A 27163-nucleotide genomic window follows, 5' to 3' on the forward strand; every position below is an offset into this window, starting at 1 on the left:
ATGATTTTCCTTATAGTCCCTATTGACTGTGATTTGGCTTCGTGTTGCAGGGCAACCTCAGATCACAGGGGCTAGACTCATTTCAGATGAAATGGAACTGGAAGATGTGCTTCAGGAATGTACTGAATGTACTCCAACAGGTAATAGGCTTAGTTTGAAGAAAAACTGTCTAGAATGCACATAGCCTGGACTCAGCCCTAATTATTTACTGTATAATTATACTTATGTTGGTCTTCATTACTTACAGATGTAGCATATGATAGATGTATGTTATGGCAAGGATACTGATACATGGTAGTTGCCAGTTTTTACTTTCTTTAGCAGTATATTGTGCCAGTCAAGTCTGACTCCCTTGATAAAATATGTATGTGTTTAGATGAGCAAAGCAATCCTAGAATGGCAATTGCATAAAAAACAGCCATACCAGTACAATTGTACTTTTAACAGAGGACAAATGAGCAGTGCTGCTGGGGAAACCAAAGGTAGTTATGCTTACAGTATTGTTCATATAAGTGCAACTACACACGTACTTTTGGCAGCCAAAGATTATGCTCCCAATTCACGTCTCAGTGTAAATTCAGCTTTCTAAGCTAAGTAATTGGTGCCACAGTTTCTTGGCTGTAGTTCACAGCAGTCCTATGGAACAACAAAGAATGCTTTATCACATGGGTTTGAATTTAAAACAACACAATATGTAATGAGACTTGACCGAAGTCACTGGCTGGAGTAGTTCAGAAGAATGTGAAATGTGTACAGTAGAAGTAGTTGTCAATGGAGTACTACTATAGCTCTTGAAAATTAATGGAGGTTGGCTTGCAGGGCTAGTTTAGCAACTAAATGGTAGCATATGGTAGAGGTGGTGACATGAGAGCAGCCATAAAGATGATTCAGAGGATTTGTTTTTTATGCTTAAATTTATCTTTTCTAGAATAGTTCAAATAACTTTACAGGTAAGTATTACCTATTCAGATGAAGGGACCTATAGGAAGCCAAGTATTAAAACTGGTATTCTGTCCCATATTGATATGACTTAAATTCTTTTCTTCTTATGCAAAAATTGAATGTTATTAAGAGTGGTGGATATTCAGCCCTAGGAACGAGTTTGTTCTACATGTCAAGAACAAGCAAAGGCAGACCAGTTGGTAATTACAAAGAACGTTAATTTGAATGGCTTGTGCAGTACAGTTTGTTTAAAGATTATCTAGTTATTTAAAAATTAGTCTCTTCATCTGACTTCAGAATTTTTTTAAACGTGATTCAAGAAAATTGGTCGCAGGGAGATTATTGAATGTGGAGCTAACTAGGTGCTCTTCTTCCAGTTAGAACTGCATGAAGCAGTGTGTGTATTCCATGATAGAGGAGAGGGAAAGAGCCTTGCCATTGAACAAGTCTGATATTTAAACTGCATCTGTATCCACCTTGTAAATTTTCTATAAAAGTAGTAGCTGATATGTTAAGTGACAGCAATGTCACTCATATCAAGGAGAAATTCAGATCTCTGTTGTTGTACTCAGGTGCATTTATCACGAACATTCCATATATGTGTGCATATATTAATGTATATTTTTAGTAAAACATGACTTGTGGGCTGTAACAGGGTGTAACTGCTACTTTTTATTTGACCTTAGTCGTCATGTCCCACTTCAGTAATGTTTTTTTAAAAAATGTTTATCTTGTTGAACAAAATGCTGACAGAACAATCTGAAGCTTTAGAACAGTAACCAGTCAGCTGAGGCTTCTCTAACAGAAGTCAGAAGTTGTGATTCTGTAGACGGCAGTTTAGTTTTGCTCAAATCTGCATGGATGCCAAGTGCAAGATGAGTAATTCCCTGGTAGCATTGAGCCAAAGGATGTCTACTTTGGCTATTATCTGTAGCAATCAACCACCTCTGACATTAGAGGGCTATCTGAGCTTACACATGGAGCCCCCTCGACATCTTTCCATGGCTGTCACGTGTTGGCTGACAGGTTAGTTTGAAGAAATCAGCTTTCAGTAAAAGCGAGACAAAAATGTACAATGTAAGCAGATTTATTTTCTTGTCCTGTCCCCTCCCATTCTGCTTTAGCTAATACTTAGTGGCAGTTCCCACTTTTCTGTATGACATTTGCTGTCTCCATTTAAAAATGCAGTGGATTTACCATTCTCTGGCAAATGAGACCCTATTTTGAAACTTGGAGAAAATCCCAGCTCTGATATCACTTTCTTTAGCTTTAAGCGTGTAACTTGCGTACCTACATGAGGAACCTGAGCTCTTTCATGTAATCGATGCAGGAGGCTTATTGATTTCTCTGTACGCTTAAGAGCCTGCTTCTCTCTCCTTATGGGCAAACTGAATGAGATGCTGAAGTTAGATGTCATGAACCTTCTAAGAATTTTTGAATAAAGTCTGCATTAGGTTTCCTTAGAGAACTGTATGCTTACTTTGATATGCAGTGTATTCTGACCAGATCCAAACTAAAAATAAGTCATCTGAGTATAGATGCCTCTATGGCACACAAATCCTCAGATTCAGCCTTGGAGCCTGAGAGAAATCTAAGTGAACTCAGTGCAAAGAATCCTATTGGGTACTGATTTATTATGAATTGTCCCTAGTACAACAAGTGTATATACAATAAATACTAAATGACTAACACTTGTTCTTACGCTCCTACAAAAATAATTTTCACACGAATTGGTTTGTGGAATATTTTAATTGCATTTTATTTTAACTTTCCATGTTTGAGAGCTATCTCAGATTCCAATTTACATATCTGCATTTGGAGCATTACTTGAAAGTACAGAAGGCTCAGTCACTTGCACTCTTGTCCAGTATGCTCAGGTGCCAGGCAAACAGGCATTTCCCTGGATGCATTTCCCTGATGAAGTTCAAAGGTTATTTCTTCGAGATGCAGAAGTATGGATATAGTCTGGAACCCATTTGTCTCCCCCTTGCTGTGTGATGTGGCTGAAATGTGAATACTTTATACAAACAGTCACCTGAGTAGCACTTAAATTAAAAATGGGTCTGTTTTAATAACATTACTAAGAACATTTTTTTTTTAATAGAGATCCAGATCTTTGAGTGCAAACCAGCATGCTGTCGACTGTATCTAGAGTGACTCAGCTCCATTAATCTGGTCATTATAGTTTCCATCTGCTTAAAATATATTGTAAAATACACGCATCTGTTCCATACCTCAAACCTTTTACGCCTTGATGATTAGTGTTTCAGGTGTGTTTGGAAAGATAAGTCATACTAATTTTTCCAAAGTGAACATTTTCAGGAAGTAAAATACCTCCTCTCCCTTCTCACCCCCCTATCCCCCCCAAACGGTTGTTACTTTACCAAAATAAAAGTAATGATGCAGGCTGAGGAAAATATTGTCTTCTAGTAGATTCAACTGTTGGAACAGCACAGTATGTGCTGCGGCTACTGGCATTCATTCTAAGAATATGGGAGACATTGGCTGGCTCCACCTAATTTTCACTTCAATGAATGCAGCCTGTTAACTTTATTAGGAAGCCTGTAGTAATTTTCCTAATAGGCTTGTCTTCAGTATTTTGTGTTGACAGTAATTGTTTCTGTTAAACCTTTCTTTATCTTGCATATGTAAATCCTGCCATGGGGAAATGATTTCTTTTTTTCCTGATGATAATGATGCTTCCTGATACTATTGTAAATCCTGATTGCACTATGCAGGTGGACCTGCATGCTTCTGATTCGGAAGTCGGGATGAAAGACAAGATTTTTTTGTGCATGTTGTTTCTCATGAGAAGTCCAGACAATAAAAATATTTGGGTAAACTTGCTACTTGTCAAACGTAGATCAGATGTAGTTCCTCAGGGTTCTGTGTTGGCAAAGGTTGTCTTGTATGCCAGTTTTCATTGTAAAAACATTTAAGATTTGGTATTAACAGCTATTCAAGCTTAGTGTCTGTCTCAGGGGTAGGAATGTGCTCCACGTCAGCTGGTACTACCAATAGAAGTGGATGAGTGGGCTTAAAGATTCTCCAGTCATATTAATCCATGTCTAGTTACACAGACATGCTACTTTAAGACATGTTTGAGAAGTCATATGGGCCTTATGGGTTAAAAGTTAACCATGATTTTAACATCGTTTTGATGTAATCATTGATGTGCTACTGGATTTTTTGCTTATAAAGAGTGAGAAGTAAACTTCCCAGTGTTACCAGTGTCTCGAAGCATCAGCTGTTTCACTTTTGCTGTAATTCATAGTATTATGGTTCTCTGAAAATAGAAACAATGAGAATAACATGCTGGTTGTATTTTTCACTTTCAAAGCACTGCATTTTACTTGTTACATCTCTGCACAAAACTGTCTCTCTTCCAATCCCAAGTAAATGAAATAGTACTGCTTGTGTATGTACAAAAAAAAAAAGTGGTATTTTCTGCAGCGTGAAATACTCATTGCAATCCTTTTTGTATACAGTCACAACTTGGATGCAAAGAAGCCATGATGCTTGCTTTTTTGTAGACCCTTTGGAAAGGACAATCTTCTCCTGTCAGTGATAGCAATTTATGACGTGATGAGATACAGCTAATTTACAGCAAATGCCAACACCAGCTCAAATTCTATACTTAAATGTAAGATTTTTTTTCCCATGCTTTGAAGGCTGGAACACAATGTAAATGGCTCTTTTGCAAGCCACGGGTATTTATTGAGTCTGAAGTGGTTTATTTAAATTATGACTGCTTTTATTTTAACAAACAGCTCTGAAATAATGGCTTGAGTGCAGAAGCCTGTTAAAAAGAACTGAAAAATCAAATTGTTTTCTGTTTGGGGGCAGCTTTCAAAGATGCAAGCCAATTTCAGTAACCTTATTGTGTTATACTACCCTGAAATTATGTCCGATAAATACTACGTTGTCATTAGATATGTTGGTCTTGTTGGACCCAAGAGAGAGATGAAAGATCCCACAAAAATGAGGACCTTTAAAATGAGGTCCCCGCTTTAAAGGTAATAAAATATTACCATATATTAAAATATTGCGAAAACCAAAGACATAAGGTGAGTGAAGTATTAACAGAAAACGATTCTCATGTCCTAAAATCGTATATGGAAGCAAACACTTATGATTTAGTGCTATCATAGTGTAGGTGACAGTGCGGTATTTCGTCCATGCAGTTGGTACCAAACATAAGTGCATAACGGAGTTAGCGTTTTTAATTTCTGAGCTTGGGGGTTTGGGAAGGGAGGAAAGTGTTCTCTTGTCAAATTATGAAGGTTCAGACCTAGGGCAGCCAACGTCCGTTAGCCCTTGATAAGGAACTGCCCCAGTTTGAATTGAGAGCAGGGCTGAGGGGCCGGGCCGCGGCCGCTTCTGGCGCCCTGTCACACCCTCGGGGCCGACCCTTCCCGGGCCCGGACAAAGGAACCCGCCCGCCGCTTCGGGCCCGCCTCCCTCCCATTGGTCCGATACTGTGAGGGCGTATACCCTCCGCCTCGCTATTAGCCGACCTACTTAACGTGCCCGGCGATCCGCCAATGGCTGCTCCCATTTCAAATCCGTCACGCATGAGAGCGGCAACGGGATTGGCTTGCGGAGCGTTGAGTCCCGCCTGCGCGGAGCGGAGCCGCTGGGAGCAGGCGTTTAAAGATGGCGGCGGCGGCGCGGCGCGGGGGGAGGTGTCTGTGAGGCGGCCGCGCTCGGCGCCCCCTCCCCTTCCCTGAGCCCGTCCCGGAGCGGGGGCGGCGGGCATGGCCCAGGTGGGTGCGGGCCGCGGGCGGGACCCCTCTGGCCACAGGCGGCGGGGCCCGCCGGGGTGCTCTCCGCGGGCGGGTGGCGCCTGAGGCGCTCCCTCGCTTCCTGCCCGCCTTCCCCGCGGGCCGGCCGCCGGCTTGGCCGCCTCCTCCGCGCTCTTGAGGCGCCGGGACCCGAGCGGGCGGCGTTGGGCCCGCGCGGGGCGCTCCGCGGCCGGTGCTGCGTGCGGGGCAGCGCGGCGGTGGCCTTTCCTCAGTCACCTCGGGCGGCCTCTGCGAGGCTCCGTCAACTAACTTTCCTCTCTCCATCCCTTCTTCCTTTTCTTCTCCCTCCCTTCCATCGGAAAGCCGAACGTTTCCCTTCTGCTCTCCCTTTTTCCTTCCCGCCCCAGCCTCACCAGGCCTCCGCCGAGCCGCGCGGCCCGGCCGGGTGCGGAGGGGCCGGCCCCCCCCCCCGGCGTCCGGGGACTGCGCCCTGCTGAGCCGGGCGGAGAGGGGCCCGCGGGTTGAGTCCGCTCCCTGACACGGGCGGTGGGACGGGCCTTTAACTTCTCGTCTGTGAGCAGCGCTCCTCTCCATGCTGCTGAGATAAGTGAGGTGTTCCTATTTTTAGTTCTGGGTGAGGAGGTAGCACGCTGATTCTTCTGGGCAGCTTCTTCTGATTGCCAGGACTACTTGGCTTCTGTAGAAGGCGAGAGGGGATTTTAGTTCGTGATTTTGTTGTTCTTTACAACTAAAGCCATTCATAACATGAATATTTTTTTTCCATCCTTACTAAGCCCTGAATTGCAGATTTTTTTTAAGCTCTTTGCTGTTTCACACAGTTAATTGAAGCCATCTAAACTCCGCCAGAAAATTTGTTAAGCTATCAAAGCAGTAATTGCTGTGGTGTTTCTGATGGTGTCTTTCCCAAACGGTGTACTCTGCTCGTTCTGAAATGGGTTGAACTGCAGAAGTTCTTTAGTCTTGTCTGTATTTGCCATCAATCGTTATGACTGGGTACTAGTCTGACTTCTCTTAAACTGCATTGGTGACTTCTTTAGAAAATTGATTCTCGAAGAGAAAGTGTGATACACTGTTCCTTGTTCTCATAGCAGCTACAGGTATTCTCGTGTTCTTTGGTGAAGTTGCTTATAAGACTGCTGCTGTGCTGTTCTGGGCAGGGAGTCCCTCCAAGTTTGGGCAGTGCTGGTTACAAGCGTTAACATTCTGTTTTTCTCTTTGAAAACAGAGATACCTTTTTCCCTGTTGTGCACTTTTCGTTATGATTTGTCTGTATTGATTGAGAGAATAGGCATGGTACTTATTAAACATAGATGTTGGCTGGTTTAATTTTTTTTCTTTCTGCTTTCGAAGAACAACTATAACACAGCCAAACCATGACAAATATTTCCAGCATACTGGAAATTTCCAGCATGTATCTATTCCCTTGAGTTTGGTTTTGCTATAAAACCTTTTCAAAGGATCTAGGAAAGTAAAAAGTAAGGTAATCAAAAAATGTGAAATTTCCATTTATTGGTGATCTGCAGAACATCAGCTGTGCGTTCATGTTTCTTGCAGTTAATCCAGAGCTGCTTCAGTGTTTTGTACCAGCTGGTGCAGCTGGCCATAATGCCCCATATCTTTTTAAGGATTGCTTATAGAAATGGTTGATGGCACGTGGTAGAGTCTTGGAGAATAAAATGTGTTTTTTCAGAGCAAGGTAATTAAGCATGGAAATAGGTGAGCTATTTTGTGTTGTTCTAGTGCTATGTAACCTAGTGTGCTCAGACTTGGTTGTTTGGTTGCCTTATCTGAGGTCCACTTGGCTGTTCTTAACCTTCAGGCTCATATAACTCATCCTTTTGTGTTTTACTCTCTTTTCACTTTCTTTTAAAACACCGGATATCTAAGGGAAAATCCTTATTGGTGTTGGCTTGTTTGGTTTGGTTTGTTTGTTGTTTTTTTTTTCAGTCTCTAACATAAAAGACATATTGTAAGTATGTTTGCAAGAAAGTAGGTGGGAATTAGACCTGTCTTACTCTGCTGCTTCCTGTTTATCCTTTTTTTTTTTTTTTTTTTTTTTTAATTTAGGTTATGGGAAGGTATTGTAGCCTGTTGTAACTGTAGAGCTGCCAGACTCTGTTACCTTACCCTAGGGATGCAGCAGGTTTATGGCCAGGAATACAAAAACTAGTTGAAACCCATCTTGATCTAGTACTGCTTCTGGCCACGGTGTGTGTACTCACTGGTAGACAATCCCTGGCAGTGATTCGGTACGCTATTCATTGCTTCAAGGCCAGCAAGAATGGAAAGGCAATAAGAATGGCATTGTGAATAGTGCTTGAATATAATAACAAGACACCTTTTCAGCACAGAGCAGAGGTGCAGTGTGAGAGGACTGCCGAAGCAAGCTAGGTAGGTAAAGATAATTTTCTTGTGTTTTGACATCGGTGGTGTCAAAACACTCTTTAGAGTAGGAGTAGGATGTGTATCAGGAATGGGCAAACTATGCCTGATCCTGTCTTATGACTGGTCATAAATAGTTTTTCTGGTTGGACAAGGTAGCTCATTGATCATGTGGGAAGGTAGCTCTGTCAGATTCTAGAACACCAGCTTTAAGATTTCATTTCTGTGTATATTATTTTAGCTTACTCTTTTCAAGAGTCTTCAAAAATTTTTAAGATTTCTTAGGCATTTAGTTTCTAAGGTTTCCTGAACTTGTACTGCAATATTTGACTCTTTGTTCAGAATTAACAACGAAGACACTAATGGATTATTATAGAGAAAACCTAAGAATTTGTCTTTTGCCATGTTTTTTTATTTGAGGATGAGGAAAGATACTAGCCATGAATATATTTCTGGAGGTATTCTGCGCAACATGAAGTGGTTCAGAACCTTTTGAAAGAAAGAATTGGTCACTTCTGTGGTGATTGTATGATCATCTTTTAGGATGGAATGGTTTTAAATTCATAGAATGCTTGTCTTACTGGTGAGTGAGCTGTTTTCCTTCTGGAAGATATTATCTTTATATCGGAGAAGATGGGCTTATTTTTAGAGCTTTTATCAAGATGGAGTCTTCTTCCTTAGTAAGTCTACAGTGTGTGTCAAGCTCAATGTTGTAAATATATCACAATTTTGAATATATTATGCTCCCACCTCTAACAATTCTACTGCCCCAGCAAAGCTCTTCCTATTGCCAAATCACTAAAATAGGAGTTTGAGCTCATGTATGCTTTGCTTTCTTACAGCTTCCAGGTAGGTGGTTTCTGTATGCTGTTGAATTTGAATCAAACCTATCATAACCATTGATTCCCAGCTTCCTGCCTTGCCCCAGTTGGTGTTTGAATGTTGTTGTTGAAATTTGTTCTGTCTGGACTGGTGTAGAGATACACTAGAGAATTGTATTTGGCTTTTCTAAGTCCCTCATGATAACCCAGACATTCTGCCCAGTTGCTTTCAAATGTTATACGATGACCCTAGAATGTTTGGGTAGAATGTCTCTGCTACCTGGAAGTGGTTTGATCGGAGCAGTTTCAGATGGTTGTCTTAGGCAGTGCAACACTAGTTTATTTCTAGCTGGTAGGAAGATTTAAGCCCAGTTTGGGCTGTTTCAGGGGGACTTGGAGAAACCAAACTAGCAGGTAAGAAATAATAATGAAACATCCTCTTCCTTTTCTCGTGCTTATAGTCCTGCACAGATAACTAAATTTTAACTGAAGAATCCATCATAACCATGTTAGAAAGAACCCACTTAATGGAGACAGGAGAAAAAAGAAAAAGAAAAGAAAAAACAGCATGCACTTAACCTAGAACAATCGAATGTCTTTGCCAGGGTGAATTACAAAAAACATTGGCTGCTAGATGCCTTCCAGAATTAATTTGTGTTTTAACGCTGCATCTAGGCCTAAATTCCTCAGACGTAACAAATATATGCTCCCATAACAGTATGGAATATACGATGAAAAGCTTAATATCTCCTCATCTAGAGATTGTTTTTTGCATGAACTTTTAGTAAATCAGGAGATATCCTGTTACAACTTCAAGCAATGTTTAAAAACACCTAAAAGTTTCAAAAACCCATGTATCTTTTAAGACCATAGATGTTAAAAGCTTGTCAGTTTTTCAGATTGTCTTAAAGTATAAGCTAATTATCCTTTCTGCTGTGTGGGTAAGTATGGCTTGAATACCAGATTTAGGGGAGTTCTCACGTTATTTAAAACGTGGTTTTTAGGCTGGACCCTGCAAAAGCGATGTTCAATGCCCTGCTTGTTAAACAAGCAGAGATGGTCAACAGTTTGTACAGGCAACTCTGTGTTAGCAAATTCTTCTGCTGGCGTACAGATCAAAAGTTGTAAATTGTAAAAACAACTTAATTTCAGCCTCATTCAGAATGTTATCAAGATACCCTGCTTTTCTTCACTGGAAAACGTTACTTTTTTCTACTTGAAATTAAGATGGGAAGAAGTTGCTTTTCTTTTTTGCCTGGGATAATGTTTCCATTTTGTTTTTGTAACAAATATCTTTTTCTTCTTCTTGTAGGTTGAAAGAAGAAAGGGAGACCTGTTTGTCCAGTGAAGATGCAGTCTTAGTCTTCAGCTATTTAAGCTGAATGCATTGTGATTTCCAATAATTGAGACAGTGATTCTGAAAGCTGTCTACATTAATGAAAAGAACAATGTAGTCAGCTTAACTGAATCATCAGTGTTGCATATTGAATAGAACATGATAAACCAATCTTGATGGACTTATGCATGTTAGGAATATAGATATAAACATTTATTTAAAGCATTGTTTCTTTTTTAAACAGTAGTTTTGCAGTTTTAGAAATGGAGAAATATGAAAATGTACCACCCCTCCCTAAAGAACCTGCAAGAGAAATGAATGTGGAGAATCACACTTGTCCCCCACCTCTGCCGCCTAACGAACAGCCTCCACCACCTCCCCTGCAAACGTCCAGTGACGCAGAGGTAATGGACGTTGGCTCTGGTGGTGATGGACAGTCAGATACCCCTGCTGGGGACACGCACAGTATCTGCAGAACTCAGCTTCTCACAAAGGGATCTGCCTGCTACAAAAGTCGTCTTATAATAGACCCTAACAATAGTGACCAAAGCCCAAGAACTGCTCGTCATGCACCTTCAGTTCGAAAGTTCACCCCAGATCTTAAGTTGCTTAAAGATGTAAAGATTAGTGTTAGCTTTACAGAAAGCTGCAAAAGCAAAGATAGGAAAGTTCTTTACACTGGAATTGAGCAGGATTATAAGGCAGATGCAGATTTTGGTATTAATAATGTCAATGGGGATTTGCATGTTTGTCCTTTTGGTGGTAGTAATGGGAAAGCTGTAGGAACAGGGGGTGAAAATGACGACAAGAAGGATGATGAAAATGATGTTGATCAGGAAAAGAGAGTAGAATATGCAGTTCTGGATGAGCTAGAAGATTTTACGGACAACTTGATGGAAATAGATGAAGAAGGCGGAGGGTTCACATCTAAAGCAATCGTTCAAAGGGATAAAGTGGATGAAGAAACCTTGAATTACTCATACGAGGTAAGTAGATGCACATTTTTTGATGGGCAAGAGGGTTCCAGGTAGCTAGAAAAATACATGCAAAGATGTTCACTGGAGATACCCTCTTCTAAAAATATGCACTTCTTGAGTAAAAATGCAAAATTTTTAAAGACAGAACTTTTGCCAAAACTTCTTTAATTATCTTGATAAAATTTTTGAGTTGTGTGGTGTCTTGTATAATGTTGTTTAAAAATAACATTAAAAAGGCTTCTTATGCAATTGCAGATCACTTTATTGTGAAAAATGCTAATGCTCACTTATGAAAACTTATTTTCTTGTTTTTCAGTCTTTACTGGGATCATTGGAAATGTCTAGTTTCTTTCTGTATGGAATTACGTAGAGATAACGTATACCTTTTCCTTCCAAGGGGAAAGGGAAGTTAGTAGGCCCCAGGAGGATGGTATCTGATGACATTTCTTTCAGGATGACTTTGATAACGATGTGGATGCTCTACTGGAAGAGGGTCTTCGTGCACCCAAAACAAGGAGACTAGAAAACGAGAAATACGGTGGTGAAAGCGATCACCAGTCTGATGGAGAAACAAGTGTGCAGCCAATGATGACCAAAATTAAAACTGTACTTAAAAGTAAGTTAATGTCCTGTAATTATCTGTAAATCTTTGTGTGGCTTATGTATACAGAACAAAAATACACAAGCAAACAAAGTTTAGGATAGCAATTCTGGTACAATAGTGGATATGTTACACATTTTATTGTTTGAAGGCTTCTTACTGTAGGATGTGATTTTCATATTCCTAAAGAGTAAAGCTGATGTTCCGGGATACTTATCTTCATATGTTTTATGCAATAAGAATGTGTTTTGGTGCATGGATTCGTGGAAAACTAGGAAGAATGTTAGCTCAGCACTGAGGAGATGAACAAGAATCTGTTTTATCTCTCTGAAATAGGTGAAGACTAGTTGTGGAATTCTTCCTACTTCAGTTAGATAATTTCTGTTTCTGAAATTGTTGTATGTGAAGTCTTTATGCATGCAGTACTGGTTAGAACTATTACAAAAGTCAGTGAGTTAAGTTTTTCAAGGTTCATCATGTGTTACAAACTTAGTAATAGAAAAGAGCTGAGAATGCAAATCAATCCAGAAGAATGTAACTGAAAATAGTCTGAATTAGAATTAAGCTTTGAACCTGCTCTAGGGGGGAGTGCGTTACAGCTTCACTGTATTCTGAAATAAGAAACCAAATGGTTCTTCGCTCCAAAGCTTTATATTAATACAGATTGCCAGGAAGCTCTCTGCTAAGAGGAGCCTGTTCTCATGATTTCTGACGTAGAAAGGAGTGAGAACATTCTCTAATTTTTGGAGTAAAAATGAGTAAAAACGTGTATTCCCTTGAATGTGAGCATAAACATTTTATTGCAGTATTATGTCTTTTGTTGTGTGGGTCCTCGTGTTGGCTTATTGTACTATAATTTCAGTCATGTTTTGTGTAAAATGTAATATTTTTGATGGCTAAGATATTTAAGTATGTAGGCTTGAAGGCTTCATACTGGTTTGTATTGTACTTATGTTAAAAATATAAAAAAAAAACTTTTTTATTTCAAACTGATTCTTAAATAGCTCTCTGCAGCTATCAAAGAAATTGAAATAGAAGTTTCTGCATTGAAATAGAGTATTGAGAGGCTGAAATAGGAGTCAACCACCTATCCCTCAAGTATTTGAGAAAGGTAGAAGATAACACTGAAGATGTTTCAAAAGCAAGTGCAACTTTTCCACTGAATATATTGGTGCTTGTGTTGATATGTTGACAGAGAGAAGACTGAGGTGGAAGTTCACTAGTGAAATGAACAAATCAGTCTGTGTAATAATCAGTGCTACTATTGCTTTCCAGTTCAAAATATAATGGAATGTGTAATTTGGCAGGACTTAACGTGGGCTAGAAGCATACACCTTCTTATTAAAGCAAAGCAAAATCTTTCTACAAAACTTCTTTAGTCTTGTTTCAGTGTCATTTTATGCTTTGAGATAGAGAAAGCAATCAAAAGAAAAACTTTGCTTGTTTTTCTGTTCTTCTAAGCTGTCTGTTCAAGTCTAAAGCTATTCTTTGCTTTAAAGGTCGTGGCCGCCCTCCTACAGAACCTTTGCCAGATGGATGGATCATGACATTCCATAACTCAGGCATTCCTGTATATCTGCACAGAGAATCTAGAGTTGTCACCTGGTCTAGACCTTACTTCTTGGGAACAGGAAGCATAAGGGTAAGATCTGTCAATTACTTATGTACCAAGATTTTAAAAATGAGGCGATTTCCTGTAAGCAGTTGAATATTTTTCTGCTTTGGCAGGCTTGTTTCCAGTGTTAGAATTATGGTACTTCAAAAATAAACTTGTCTGTTTCTAAAGTATGATCTTTCTTATGGTGGTTTGTTTTTCCATTTTTTGCAATGAGTTTGGGCAGTTAAAGTGAATGAGATGATCTTATTTTGTGCCATCTTTGTTCTAGAATATGGCTGCAAAATGTTGTTTTTATTCCACTATGAAATATATTCAGATTGTTTACTTGTAGCCAAAAATAAACCCGAGATGTGTTTCATGGTCCACCTTTACAGAAGTAGGCATGTGACATTCATACACCAAAGGTATCTGCAGAGAGTTGATTTAACATCATAGACTTAAACCCCGAGAAAGCTCAATGGATTTTATGAAAGCATGGAGTATTTGCTTGTAATTGAGCATAATATAGTTTGGACTTAAAATGGGAAACACACTTTGAAGGTTACAATCAGTGTTTCACAGTGCCAAGAAACCACGGTAATGGGCATGCTATGGTCTTGCCTAGGGTAAGATTGCTAACTAAAGTGCAGCTTCAGCTTAGACCAACTAAAATTAGCTTTCATCTTGATTGCATCTTTTGGTTTTGAGTTTTGGTTTTGCTTTTGATCATCCTGAGGTACTGAAACCTGTGTTGTTTTACATTTGCAGAAACATGATCCTCCCCTTAGTAGCATTCCCTGCTTGCATTATAAAAAAATGAAGGAAAATGAGGAAAGGGAACAAAATAATGACATAACCCCAAATGGGGAAGTATCACCTGTAAAGCACATAGATAAATCTTCAGAACTGGACTGCCAAACAGAAGAACCAGATTCCACTGCTGCTGATTCTGGGCCTTTAGATGACAAAGACCCCTCGGGGGGAGATGCAGCACAAGGAGCCTTGGGACAAGTTAAGGCCAAAGTTGAAGTATGTAAAGATGAATCTGTAGGTATGTATGGGAAGTGGACTCTCTTCTGGGCTGGTGTTGGGGTAATGGCATTTGGGACACTTGCGCTTTATTCCTGACTTGACGACGGAATAATATCTTACCTGCAGTCAAGTGGTAAGTCATCTTTCTATAGTTTTCTTATGCAGAGATCTGGAAAAATAGATCCAGTTTTAAAAATAATTTTTGATTATAACAAGGAAGAAAACGTACGCTGGGAATTTCTGCTGAAGACTTCTGAGAGTCTATATGCAAGTTTTACACACAATAGTGTGAAAATTTGGGGTGACCTGTAAACTTTTATCTCAGTCTAAGAATCAATTACATCAATCTGTACATACGAATTAGTGCTGTCATGTATGTTTGTGTCTTTTGCATTAAGTAGCTTTTCTATACAGTGTTTGCATTGGCTGAATTTTATCTTTTTTCAATATCATCTCTTAAGATAAATGATATATTTTTGCTTGTTTGCACAGAATAAGTTACACAAATATAGTTGCATTCAGACAAGGGCGTTGATGCTTCATTATGTTACTTATGCAAGTCTAATAGGTTTTATTCAAAAAAATGTCTAAAGAATTCATGCTACATTCACTGCCAAACTTAGACAGGAACTTGGACAGAAAGCTTGTGTGCCATTTACCACAACTACGTACCTGAAAATACCACCCGCGTCAATTAGTGCTGCTTACAATACTGCTATGGAATGTGTTTGTATTCAGAAACACAAAACGTGGCATTACATGTGTCCTGTTGATTCCAAAAAACATGTCAAAAGATTTTTAAAGTCTAATAAATCATCAATACCTAGTAGCAAAACTAAAACCAGTGAGCACTTACTTACCTCTCTCTCTTCAAATAGGATCTGTTCTATATTACTGAAAATATGAGTGGTCAGGTATAAGCATGACTTGCATTTGGAAATCCTTGTGGAAGGAGACAATGTCAGCAGCTTTTTTTTTGTTCATTAACATCTTGGAATGCTACTCATCTTTTTTTTGCTGATTAGATCTGCAGAAATGTCCTAGAAAGGAGTAGTAGTTACACTTCAATGGGGGTTGTCTTTTAGTACTTTTTACGGAAAAATGAATGTGTTATATTTTATTTAGAAGCCAGCAAAATATTCATGGAGCTCACGGAGCATTTTTACATAGTGTTCCATGATTCATAGTTTAATAAATATGCAGCAATAGTCAGTTTTGGCTTCAGGAAACTAAGGTTAATAGCAAACTACTGTTAGTTAGTGGATACCTTGCTTCAGGTAATGAGAAGGTGGATAAGTGGTGAAGTAGAACTACTAGCAGTGTTTTGTTGGATAATATGCTGGATATTACATGGGGAAAATCTTGTGGTGACAGAAAAAACATGGTTTTGTTTGTTTTCCAGTTTGCACAAACATTGTGCATTTGATACAGTAATAAGAACTTGTAGTTAGTATCTTAACCATGTGAACTAAAGCTACTATTTTTGCTCCTAGACTTAAAACAATAATTATATATTTAAAACAGTGGAAATAGTGAATTTATTCCTCGCTCAGTGGTCAAGTATAGAGAGTAACTTGCTTGTGTTTCTTAGATCTGGAAGATTTTAGACACTATCTTGAGAAACGTTTTGACTTTGAACAAGTTACCGTAAAAAAATTCAGAACCTGGGCTGAGAGACGGCAATTCAATCGTGAAATGAAGCGGAAGCAGGCAGAATCTGAGCGGCCTATTCTGCCTGCCAATCAGAAACTCATTACCTTGTCTGTGCAAGATGCACCTACAAAGAAAGGTTAGTTAATCTACCTAGAGTTCAAATGTTCGATGTTAAAGGCAGTTCCAAGCTTGACTGGAAAAAAAAAATCTGTAACGAATCTATTTGTTTCTTGTTTCAGAATTTTACATTCTTGGATCCATCATATAAAAAATTAAAGGAAAAACGCTATCAAAATTTTTATTTAAGTCTTCAGTCCTGGTAACTGGTTACTAACTTCAGCTATTTGTTAATATTAATGGTTATTGAAAACCATCCTACCCAATCACTGGTTGCTGCTGTCTTTTCAGTTCTGTACCAGTTCTAATCAGTCCCAAATTAGGGACTGGTTACAAATGTCAGACTGTTCCAAATTAAAACCTATAATTAAAAATAAACAATAAAAATGAAAAATACGTAATGAAATAAAAATTGACCATTCCCTGTTACAGGGAGATGCAGTTGAATTTTAATCTGTGATTATTCATTGAGAGTTGTTTGGGTTTTTTTTGTTTGTTTGTTTTAACTATGATTTTTTTGAAAATATTTTCTACATATCAGTATATATTTATATAATATTATTTAGATTAATGTTTTCCCATGGTGGGAAAAAATTTCCAGTATAAAAGTAGTACTTAGAGAATGATCTAGTGTAATTATTTTTTCTAAACTGTTGAGTAAGGAAACATTTGTAAAAATCAAGTGTTTTGTCAACAAAAATCAACCTTGAACTAAAAGGTTAGAGCTCTTATGTTTTGAAACATAATGTAATTGAACATAATGTTTTGATAACATAATGTTTTGAACGTAATGCATACTATTTATTACAGGTTTTCTTAAAACTCATTTTAATTCTATGATGGCTGCAAAAGAGAATTGTAAAGATTTTTCTAACTTCGGTTGTAGATATTAATTGTCAGCATTTACTTACATGTTCTGAAGTCAGTGATTTTTTTCCCTTGCAAGATTTAAGTTACCAGCACTTGTTAAAAGTAGTATAAAATATTGCTATATGGACTATTTAAAAAAAAAACAAAAAAAACATTGCTGACAATGTAACGCTAGTGTTGCGTGCAGTGCATTAAAATATAGATTAGCTTGTTTAAAATACCACCTTAAAAATCAGTTTGCCAAATACTTGTCATTTCCAATGTATGTACTTTAAGGTGATACGTGTATGTAGGGAAATGAGCGGGCACTTCTCCCTTGCAGTTTGCAATTTATTTATTTATTAGTTTGTAGTAGTAATTTTCTTTTAAAGACTGAAACTAATTGTTCTCCTCCCCCCTCTATTTTGTAGAATTTGTCATTAATCCCAATGGGAAATCTGAAGTTTGCATACTGCATGAATATATGCAACGAGTCCTAAAGGTTCGCCCTGTTTACAATTTCTTTGAATGTGGTAAGTCTGTTAAGGTTTTTCATTGACCACAATACAGTTTTGAAAAGCTTCTCTCATGCTAGGATATCTTAATAATAAAATAAATTCAATCAGTGGACGGTTTTCCTAGGGAGTGTCTTGAAAGTCTACGGTGAGCCAAATTCTAGCTAGGAAATGTTTTCTGTATATCTCAAACATGGATATGGGCCTTTTATATTTTAAAATGTGTATGGGGTTTTGCTTAGAAAAATATGACTAAGCAATTGTGGATTGGAGTAACTTACTTGCATCTAAACTTTATTTTAGATATGTAGAGAGAAAAAAATAAAAACTGTACAAGCTATTGTATGTTATGATTATTGTTATGCCATGGAGGTGCATAATAAATCCAGTCATCCTAAGAAAATTATATATGTATAAATTGATGTTAAATATATGAGGACTTATATATTTGTATCCAAGGAATAAAGTCAGGTGCCTTAGTTTAGTGTGGAAGCTATAATTTTTCAGTTACATTTTTCTTGTAAATGTGTTACAGAATGTAATTGAGTTTTGAATACCATAATGTGTAGCTCTTGCATTTACACTGTGCTAGTGGTGCAAAAAAAAGAAAAAAAAAAAAAAAACAGAAAAACCCTTTAGAATTAACATTTGAATTCTGGCAGATTTTGAACGATCTCTTAAAACATAGAACTTCCTCATTTGGAAGAATGATGTACATGGTGGTAGGTCTCTGTTACTGGGAAACTCTTAGGTTTTCATGTGCTTCAGTTGTTCTGAAGAGTAAACAATATTCCTCCCACTTGAAGTTGAAATTAAAGAAAACAAATCTTGACAGTGGTGATATTTCATGTTCACGACTGTCTTTGCATTGGGAGTCCTGAAAAGCTTTCTTTTTTTCTCCTCCTCTATTTTCAGAGAACCCAAGTGAGCCTTTTGGAGCCTCAGTGATTATTGATGGAGTAACTTATGGGGCAGGAACTGCCAGCAGCAAAAAACTTGCCAAGAATAAAGCTGGTAATATTCTTTTCTTTCTTAATACCAACTGGTGAATTGTTTATCTGTTTTCATTTCTGCTTTGAAGATGACATATTTGCAATAGTAAGTAGGAGTAATTTTGTTAACAGCTACATGTCCATTCATGCCGTCTTATTAAAAGAAATACTGTTGTAGAGACTTTTGCCATTCCAAGGTTCAACAATGCACTGGAAGAGAAAACCATGGAGAAACTTTAGAAGTTAATTTACGTATAAACTACTGATTTATACTGATTAGCTGTAATCACATCTGTTTCTAATTATCAGACCACTGAGTATGTGTTTTCTTTATACTGTTGTCTGCTATACAAACACCTAGCTTGTGGATTTTTAGCAAATTTTAAGTCTTTGCCCTCCTTTAAGAACAAAAACAAACAAAAAACCTTCAAGTGGTTGGTTGGTTTGGATCTCTTTCTGATAATAAAACAATTGCACTGAAATATGTTATTTATACTGATTTCCAAGTAATTCTCTCCATTAATGGTTTAAATCTAATTAGCCACAGTTCTAACCATTTAACTCTGTAATTAATGTGTATATAATGAATACCTAGATGAGCATGAGTCTTGCACATTAGAACTTCTTCCTGATCTTCAGATTGGAATGTGTTTAGCACAGAGGTCAAGAAAAAATAACTTCCTAAAATTTAGAGGTCTATAATATATGTGTGGTATTTGGAGCTTTTGTGAAATTTGTCAATGTAGCTAAAACATCAAAATACAGCACACAACTTTTTGTGCATGAAAAAAGAAATTTCACTGTGATAATTTAGGCAAATTCTGAGTGCTCTAGTGGTACAATCCTAGGATTCTGCTGTAACAACTAAGGGGTGATAACATGCCTTTAATTTTTGTTCCCAAAGACACATCACTTGATCTGATAGAGACTTTTCCCCCTATTTTTCATGCTCGTTTTACCTGTTAAGATTTTTTTTTTAAGATAAGTGGTGATTTCTAGGAGAGATGTGAGGCTTGCTTAAAGAGTGTTCCATTCTGCTGCTGTTATTTTAAACAATGATTGTAAACAAAGGTAATCAAGACATTAAATCATTTTCTGCAGCTCGAGCTACACTGGAAATCCTTATTCCTGACTTTGTTAAACAGACCTCTGAGGAGAAGCCCAAAGACAGTGAAGAACTTGAGGTACTGACCTCTTCTTGCCTGATGGATGTGATTATTGGAGTCTCTGTTTTTAAAAACATCACACCTTCAGTGTGAGAAACTTTGGTGAAAATCCATAACTTTGCTTTCTCAGTCAGATAGAAATGTGAAATTCTTTATTTATAACAAGACCTATGACAACGAAAATACATTTTTACTATGGGAGGTGACCAGAAAATTTGTTTCGATGGAGAGAACTAGCCCCTTGTTGAAATACAAGATCACTTGCTGAAGACCTGAAATGTTCCAGGACACTAGATGGCCTGTACTATCCTGGCTTCCTGAATTATGGCTTTGAAAATTTCAGAGCTACATTCTCTCTGATTTTGTGTGATCATCTTAGAAGACCAAGTAAGAACTAAATGTGCCATGGCTTCTGAAACTTCTTCATTTAGCTGTGAAAGCTCTTACTGCTAGATCAGACAGCTCATGTTTCTGACTTTGAGCAGTGATATTTGAGAAAATTCAAAGGAATAGTTTCTTGAAGTGGACAGTGTGTGCTGTGTTTTCAGGTATTGGATGTATTAAATAGCTAGTTCATCTGTGATATGTTAACCTTCAATTCAGCATACTGTAGACCAACAGTAAAGGAAAAAGCGGTGATAAGCCTGAAAGGAATGTTCTTCTTTTAAAAAGCAGGCTATACAGAAAATGAGTTGGTTTTATGCTTGCTTTAAATTCAAACTGTAGCGCATGCCTTGTAATGTTGAAATGGTCATGAAGAAAACAGATTTTTTTTCATTTTTTTTAAATGGAAAACAAAACCTTCCAATAGCTGTTATGTTTTCTTATATTAAACCATGTCATTTTGGTAAGTAGAATTTCAAAATGAGATAAATAAAATAACTTTGTCCTGAGGGAAGAAGGATGATTAAAATAAAAATAAATTATTATAAGATTGTGATTTTCTAATGTAAAATTGGAGTTGATTTAAAAAAAAAAATAGTCTGCAAAGATATGATTAGGTATGGCAATCTTAATGACATGGGTAAAGATCTCCACTATGCATTTAAAAATAGTTATTAAACAGATTCTGTTACTCTTCTGAAAGCTACGTGGGAGAGATGAGGATTTAGAACAGTATTAAAATTTTGTGTGTGTAAAAATTCAATAACCCTTTTTAATTCCTTTGTAGTATTTTAACCATATCAGTATTGAGGACTCACGGGTATATGAACTGACCAGCAAAGCTGGACTTTTGTCTCCATATCAGATTCTCCATGAGTGCCTTAAAAGGTAAGGCTGCAGCACGAGGAACAAATTCTGTTGTGTACAGGTGCTTTGGGTCAGGGCACATTGTTTGCTTGGATGCTGGTACCCACAATTTTCCTTAGTGAATTAAGGACACTTGTGGGCTGGCACAACAAGCTTACTTCGCTCACTTGGCTATAAGAGACCTAATATGGACTGAACTGGTTAATATTGTATCTTCCTTTAATTTATATTTGCTGGTTTTGCTTCTGAGACTAGGATTTAATTGTGGGAGATGTGAATGTATTTGTTATTCCTTTATACAAGGTTGCCTCTTCATTCAAGTTACTGATCTAGGAAATAACTGTCGATTCATTGATATCTTAAAAATCTGTTATTACTGTATCTAATGCCACAGCAATTATTGACAAAGATAACTAACTCGTTCAGTTATTTGTAATTGTACTTAGTGTATGATACTGATTTTTGTTTGTGCTTAAGAAACCATGGAATGGGTGACACATCCATAAAATTTGAAGTGATTCCTGGTAAAAATCAGAAGAGTGAATATGTCATGACTTGTGGCAAGCACACGGTGCGAGGCTGGTGTAAGTACAGTATTTAGTGTGGCCTCCAGTATCTTCCTTTTCTTCTGTTCTCCTTTATCAATTCTGCAGGTATTTGTTCAGTTACCTAACATGTTATATGCTTTTTCTACTCTTTTTCTGGTATCTCAATTTTGAGTAACACAAGTAAACATCAGTGTTTATCTAATTCTTAAAATGCTGATATGACATATTTTCATCATTATTTTTACAGGCAAAAATAAAAGAGTGGGGAAACAATTAGCTTCACAGAAAATCCTTCAACTACTGCATCCACACGTGAAAAATTGGGGCTCTCTTTTGCGTATGTATGGTAGAGAGAGTAGCAAGATGGTTAAACAGGTGAAGATTATTTTCTTTGATTGTAACCTACCTTGTAATTGTATTGTTGCTTTCGTATATTTATGGATTTTGTTTTTAATTACAGCAAAGCTTCAATGGTATCTTATTTCAACATAATCCTCTTGCTCCCTCCCATGGTAAAGGCAGCGTGCATTTGATGAGCAATCCTCAATTCTTCTGAATTGATTCTCATACCTTGCTATTGCCAGAACATAAAATGAGTGCTTTCATTGATGATAATTCTGTTAATGTCGTATTTTCTAGACTGAAAATATATAACCTATTTAATATGTAAGTAGTTCATGTAAATGTACGTTATTGCTTAAAGAAATATAAATATCAGAGATAAAACTTCTATTACATGTTTATATACTTAAAAGCTCATCTGTTGTTGCTTATGGTTCTATTGAATAGGAGACCTCTGATAAAAGTGTGATAGAGCTTCAGCAGTATGCCAAAAAGAACAAGCCAAATCTGCACATCCTAAACAAGTTACAGGAAGAAATGAAAAAATTGGCACAAGAAAGAGTGAGTATAAGCTCTTCTTTTTATTCTTCTTAAAAGTTTACTTACAAACAAGATGAATGCCACAGGTGAGAGTTACCACTTGTTTTTAGAATTTTCGCTTGTTTTCTACAGTATCTCATATAAGAAAAGTTGTTCAAAACTTGTTTTTTTAGTTTTGTTGTTTTTGGAGGGATGTTTTTAGAGAGACTTTCATCCTCTATTTGAGATGGGTTTATGACTTAATTTTACTTCAATAAAATGATTTTTAACATTAGAACAAGTTAGCTATTCACAGTGACTAATGCAAATTTGGCTAAAGTTGTGCAATGTTTTTTAAGTGCTTTTTGTTATATTGTTTATGTGACTGTGTGGTGGGCTTTGTTTCATGTCTTTTTTAGGAGGAAACACGAAAGAAACCCAAGATGACAATAGTAGAATCGGCTCAGCCTGGTAGTGAACCTCTATGTACTGTTGATGTATAATGAAAAAATTTACGAGTGGGGAGCAATAACACAAATGGAGGAACTAGATTTTCAACAACTATTTAAAAATCTGTTTGCTGCAGAATGCAAGATAACTTTTAAAATCCAAGCTGCTTCAGTTATGCATTGTTCTTTTTGCATCATCAGGGCAATATTACTTTTTTCTTTTTTCTTTTTTTTATACCTCTGAGATATGTACGTTTAAAGGATTGATCATAAAGATCTCTACTTGGGCAAATGCACAGAGGACAGGCATGTTCACACAGGATAAATTCAAGCAAGCACTTTTTCCTTGAAAACCATCCATGTTGTTTGAAATGGATGTGTTTTAAGGATGAAATTCAGAATTTCTATGTACAGGTTAAAGCTGATACTATATATATATATACACACACACACATACATATATATGTATATATAAAAGAAATATATGTACATCTTCTTGTATGAACATGCCTAAAACTATTTTTGTGAAAAGTTTTGTTGCATTTCAGCACATAATAATATGCACTGATAAGACACTTTGGTGACAAATACATGAAAATGATGAGCAATGTTCCTAATGCCATAGGATTAGGCCAGTAATGCTGTTTTTTTTTTTTTTTGTTCTGTTATTTCGTCTCCTGCCAGGCTTAGTTATTCAAGATCACAGTATGCAGATTTTTTTACTACTTGAAAAGAACAAGTATACCTGGTAGTGTTAAGAGCAACAGGCTGGATATTCAAAATTATTGGGATTTATGTTAACTGAAAAGAGCCTATGTTAGTTTACAGATCAGCTGAAAGGGGAAAAATAAGGCTCTACTTACTAGATTGAAATGAAAACTGCAATTTGAAAGACTGTTTTCAAAGCTTGGAGCCAAAATGTAACTGAACATGGTTGGCAGTCTGAAAATATTTTGCCGGTATGGTGTTTAAACACGTTCCACTCCCTTTTCCCAGCAATAAAAAGTTTCTCATTTCATTGGAGTCAGAATACACCTGACTTAAGTCTTAATTTGCACCATAAAATAAAAATTTAAAAAAAATAAAAGAAAAAATTAGGAATAATAACAACTCTGAGAAATCTGAAATAACTGCAGCAATTTAGTTTTTTTAAAAAAGCTTTGTTTTTACTTTTTTAATTACATTTTTAGTTTTTGAAGAAAAATGTAACTTCTGCAATGAAAATTAGAAAGTAGATTTGGAATATGACATAAGAGTAATGAGTAGAATGAGACCATAACAAGTTTTACTGATAAATAGGAAAATCACAAATATGCAACTATTATAAAATACAATCTTAGAGAACAGGCAGTACTCACTATGTCATCTGAGGCTTTATTGTATTAAGCACAGAAGAAATAGTTTTGGCTGTAGTGAAAGCACTGCTTTATGAGGTTTTTCCTTCATTTGGTGTTGTTTACTGGGTGATTGCAGTAAGTCTTCTCTTAGAACCATTTTTGTGGATTCTTTGGTCTGTTATAGAAGAAGAGAATAAAAACCAAGGTGGTGGTAGGGCTTCAGTGATTTACCCAAGAGTTGTACTGGTATATTTTACACTCCTGTAGGAGTGAAAGAGGTCAGTTTTTAATTGCTGCAGCTCCTGGTACTTACCTGGACAGTGGTCTGGGGGCTTGGCGTAGGGAGGGGAGAAAGGGAGTGTTCTTGGTTTGTTTGTGTTATTTTTATTATTATTTTATTTTATTGTTTAATACCATGTTACATATAGAGTGCTGCAGTATAATCAATATTGTGCCTACTGGATTTTAACGATATTGGCATCAGTATTGTCTACGCCTCCTTTAAGATCATGCGTGTTATTTTGGAAATACATGGATTTTGATTTTTATCTCAAGCTAATGTTGCGTATAATGCTTGAGATTAAATGGGAGTCCTAGAGTCTTACCTGTTTCTATTTGAATGATACGCTCAGAGGTCTCTGCAAATATGAATTCGCCCACTGTTCATTATTATATTTAGCTTTCCAGTTCTGCAAGTTGTAGTCCTGTTATAGCAGGATACGGGTAGTTGGAAGACTATACATAAAATATTATTTAAAGAAGTGACCTATCTAAAAAAAAAAAACCTGCCTCTGCTTTTTTTTTTGAATTTAGTATAGCTTTAATAAATTTTCATCTTTTAAGAAAGGTGTATAATATTGGTGCAGTAGTGACAAGCAGTGATTACTGTTTGTCTCTGTTATTTTTTTCATAAAGACAGGGCTTATATCTTCTACGCCTAAATGTATTACTGCGTTAGGTAGGGTTTACTTCAGCTTATGTGTTTTCAGCAGAAAAAACCTTTACTTGGACAGCACTGTAAAAGACAAATCACCCTTGTAGATCATTTATTTTTCTGAAATCAGAATGTCAATGTTTTTGCAGATCACCTGCAGAATATACATAGATGCCTCACTTACAAATTTGATTTCATTATTTTTAAGAGGATTGCTGTATTACCTCAGTCTGCCACTATCAGAATCACAATGTGACCATTGCCCTTAATAAAAACATCCAGAGATTTCATTGTGAACCAAAGCCTAGAACATATATTATGCATTCTAAACAAAAACAAACGAAAAAGATGGTATTAGACTTTGCTGCAGCCTTTAACTGGAGAGATGTCCAGAAAATAGCGCAATAACTGCTGGAACAAACAACTTAACTGCTGTTTATTGTCATTGTGAAGTATTCTTGTGTTTTAATGTTTACTATTGTTTGGAGTGTAACAGTCTTGCATTTGCACATAAGCACGAGCTGCTGTGATAGAGGATAGATCATTGCATTAACTTCAGCTTCTGCATGAACACTTACAGTGTGATTCAAGATGTATCCTAAATTTGTCTTGTAACTCTTGTGTGTTTTCTAGGTAATCGGCTCTAAGGGTTTAGATCTTGATTATATGAATGCATAAAAACAGCTGCTGCTTTTGTCACTGACATTTGTTCTTTATCCCTTCTATATACAGAGGAGGATGGGTATTTTTATAGGGATGGAGTGTATTTTTAAGAACTGTTCCATCCTTTGGGAGTTACAGTTTGTGCTTTGCATATTATGTGCTTCTCGACAAAAGTGTGGTATATTGACTTTAAGGGTTAAATTAGTGTGCATTCAAATCTTTATGGTACTGATGGAAAACTTACTGTGACTTCCAGTGAATAGTCAGATGCTACCTATTTAAACACCAGTAATTCAGCTTTTTCTTACATATTTATTAAACAAAACTGACAAAGTAGTTGGGTACTCAGATATTTGGGAAGACTATTATGCATAAAATTAATTGTTGTATGTAAACTTCCAGTTTCCTGTGATGCTGTTAGGCTTTATACAAATATATTTGTAACATCCAAGTATTTAAAAGCATGATTATATCTTATTAATTCTCTAGACTGTACTTTGGTTCTAGAGCAAAATTCAGGAAGTGATAGCTGCCTAACTTTCTGCAGGAAGAAATGTGAAATGCAAGAAGCCATGCTGTTCTTAACCAAATAAAATGTTCAGTTACAGTATTCTGATGTGTATCTGAGAAGGGAAAGTGGAAAAAAAAATCAATCTTATTGCCCAAGTAGGTAACGATGGTTGCTGTATGAATTGTATTGGGTGCAGTTGCTTGATGCCAGTGCTAAATTGGTACAACTATAAAGCCTCATTTTCACTGAGCCTCTGCTTGCTTTTTTTTCTGCACAATCATATAAGCCTATGTGTTTGGTCTTTGAGTACTACATGTGTATTTTTCAGACAATTAGTTTTGAGCAATAAAGTTTGATATTATAAAATGGTGCCGTGTGATCAGTATTGTGATAATTTAAGCACATTTAGAAAAAGAAACTTTGATCCTTTGCTTCCTGTAGATATAATGAAATACAAATTAGATCAGTATGGGCTTACTGGTTATGGAAGTAGTTGTTGAATTACTTTTTTTGGAAAGGAATTGAATGCATACAAGGTTAGACATCACTTTAGGTGAAGTTGTGTTAAAATTTTTTCTTGAATTGGAATTCATGTTTTTACTTAAGTGATGTCACAATCTAATGCTGCTATTTTTGGTACCTGCTGTCATGTGCCTAACTGGAAAGAAAGGAGCATTAGCAAGTCTGTGCGTGCTGTACTAAAAGTTTTTTGTTCAGTCCATATTAAATGTACATTAAAAGTACTTTCAATAACTTTGATTTTAAAATGGTTATTCTTTCTAACAGTCAGTATAGTCTATCCTATAGTGTGGATCAGGATCCCTTAAATTAATATTAGGCTCTGAGCATCTGTACAGATGTGT

At 36.8% G+C, this 27163-nt stretch overlaps 1 protein-coding gene across 1 annotated transcript; it reads left to right on the plus strand.

Moving 5' to 3' along the window:
• Positions 1–5397: 5397 nt before the first annotated feature.
• On the plus strand, positions 5398–27053 carry DGCR8 (DGCR8 microprocessor complex subunit). Its single transcript, XM_035556557.2, has 14 exons — positions 5398–5708; positions 10224–11233; positions 11678–11840; positions 13325–13467; positions 14191–14473; positions 16046–16243; positions 17505–17606; positions 18504–18602; positions 19682–19764; positions 20918–21018; positions 21475–21581; positions 21793–21920; positions 22335–22448; positions 22826–27053. The coding sequence occupies exons 2-14, from the start codon at positions 10511–10513 to the stop codon at positions 22907–22909; spliced, it is 2328 nt and encodes a 775-aa protein (XP_035412450.1). The 5' UTR covers positions 5398–5708; positions 10224–10510; the 3' UTR covers positions 22910–27053.
• Positions 27054–27163: the final 110 nt, after the last annotated feature.

Source organism: Cygnus atratus, chromosome 17 (assembly GCF_013377495.2).
Source record: "Cygnus atratus isolate AKBS03 ecotype Queensland, Australia chromosome 17, CAtr_DNAZoo_HiC_assembly, whole genome shotgun sequence".
Classification (NCBI taxonomy): Eukaryota; Metazoa; Chordata; class Aves; order Anseriformes; family Anatidae; genus Cygnus; species Cygnus atratus.

Coding starts and splice junctions, on each gene's coding strand:
- DGCR8 (XM_035556557.2), top strand. CDS start 10,511: ATGGAGAAATATGAAAATGTACCACCCCTCCCTAAAGAACCTGCAAGA. Junction 16,244..17,504: donor AGATGCACCTACAAAGAAAG/GTTAGTTAATCT, acceptor TCTATTTTGTAG/AATTTGTCATTAATCCCAAT. Junction 21,019..21,474: donor CTCCATGAGTGCCTTAAAAG/GTAAGGCTGCAG, acceptor TTTGTGCTTAAG/AAACCATGGAATGGGTGACA.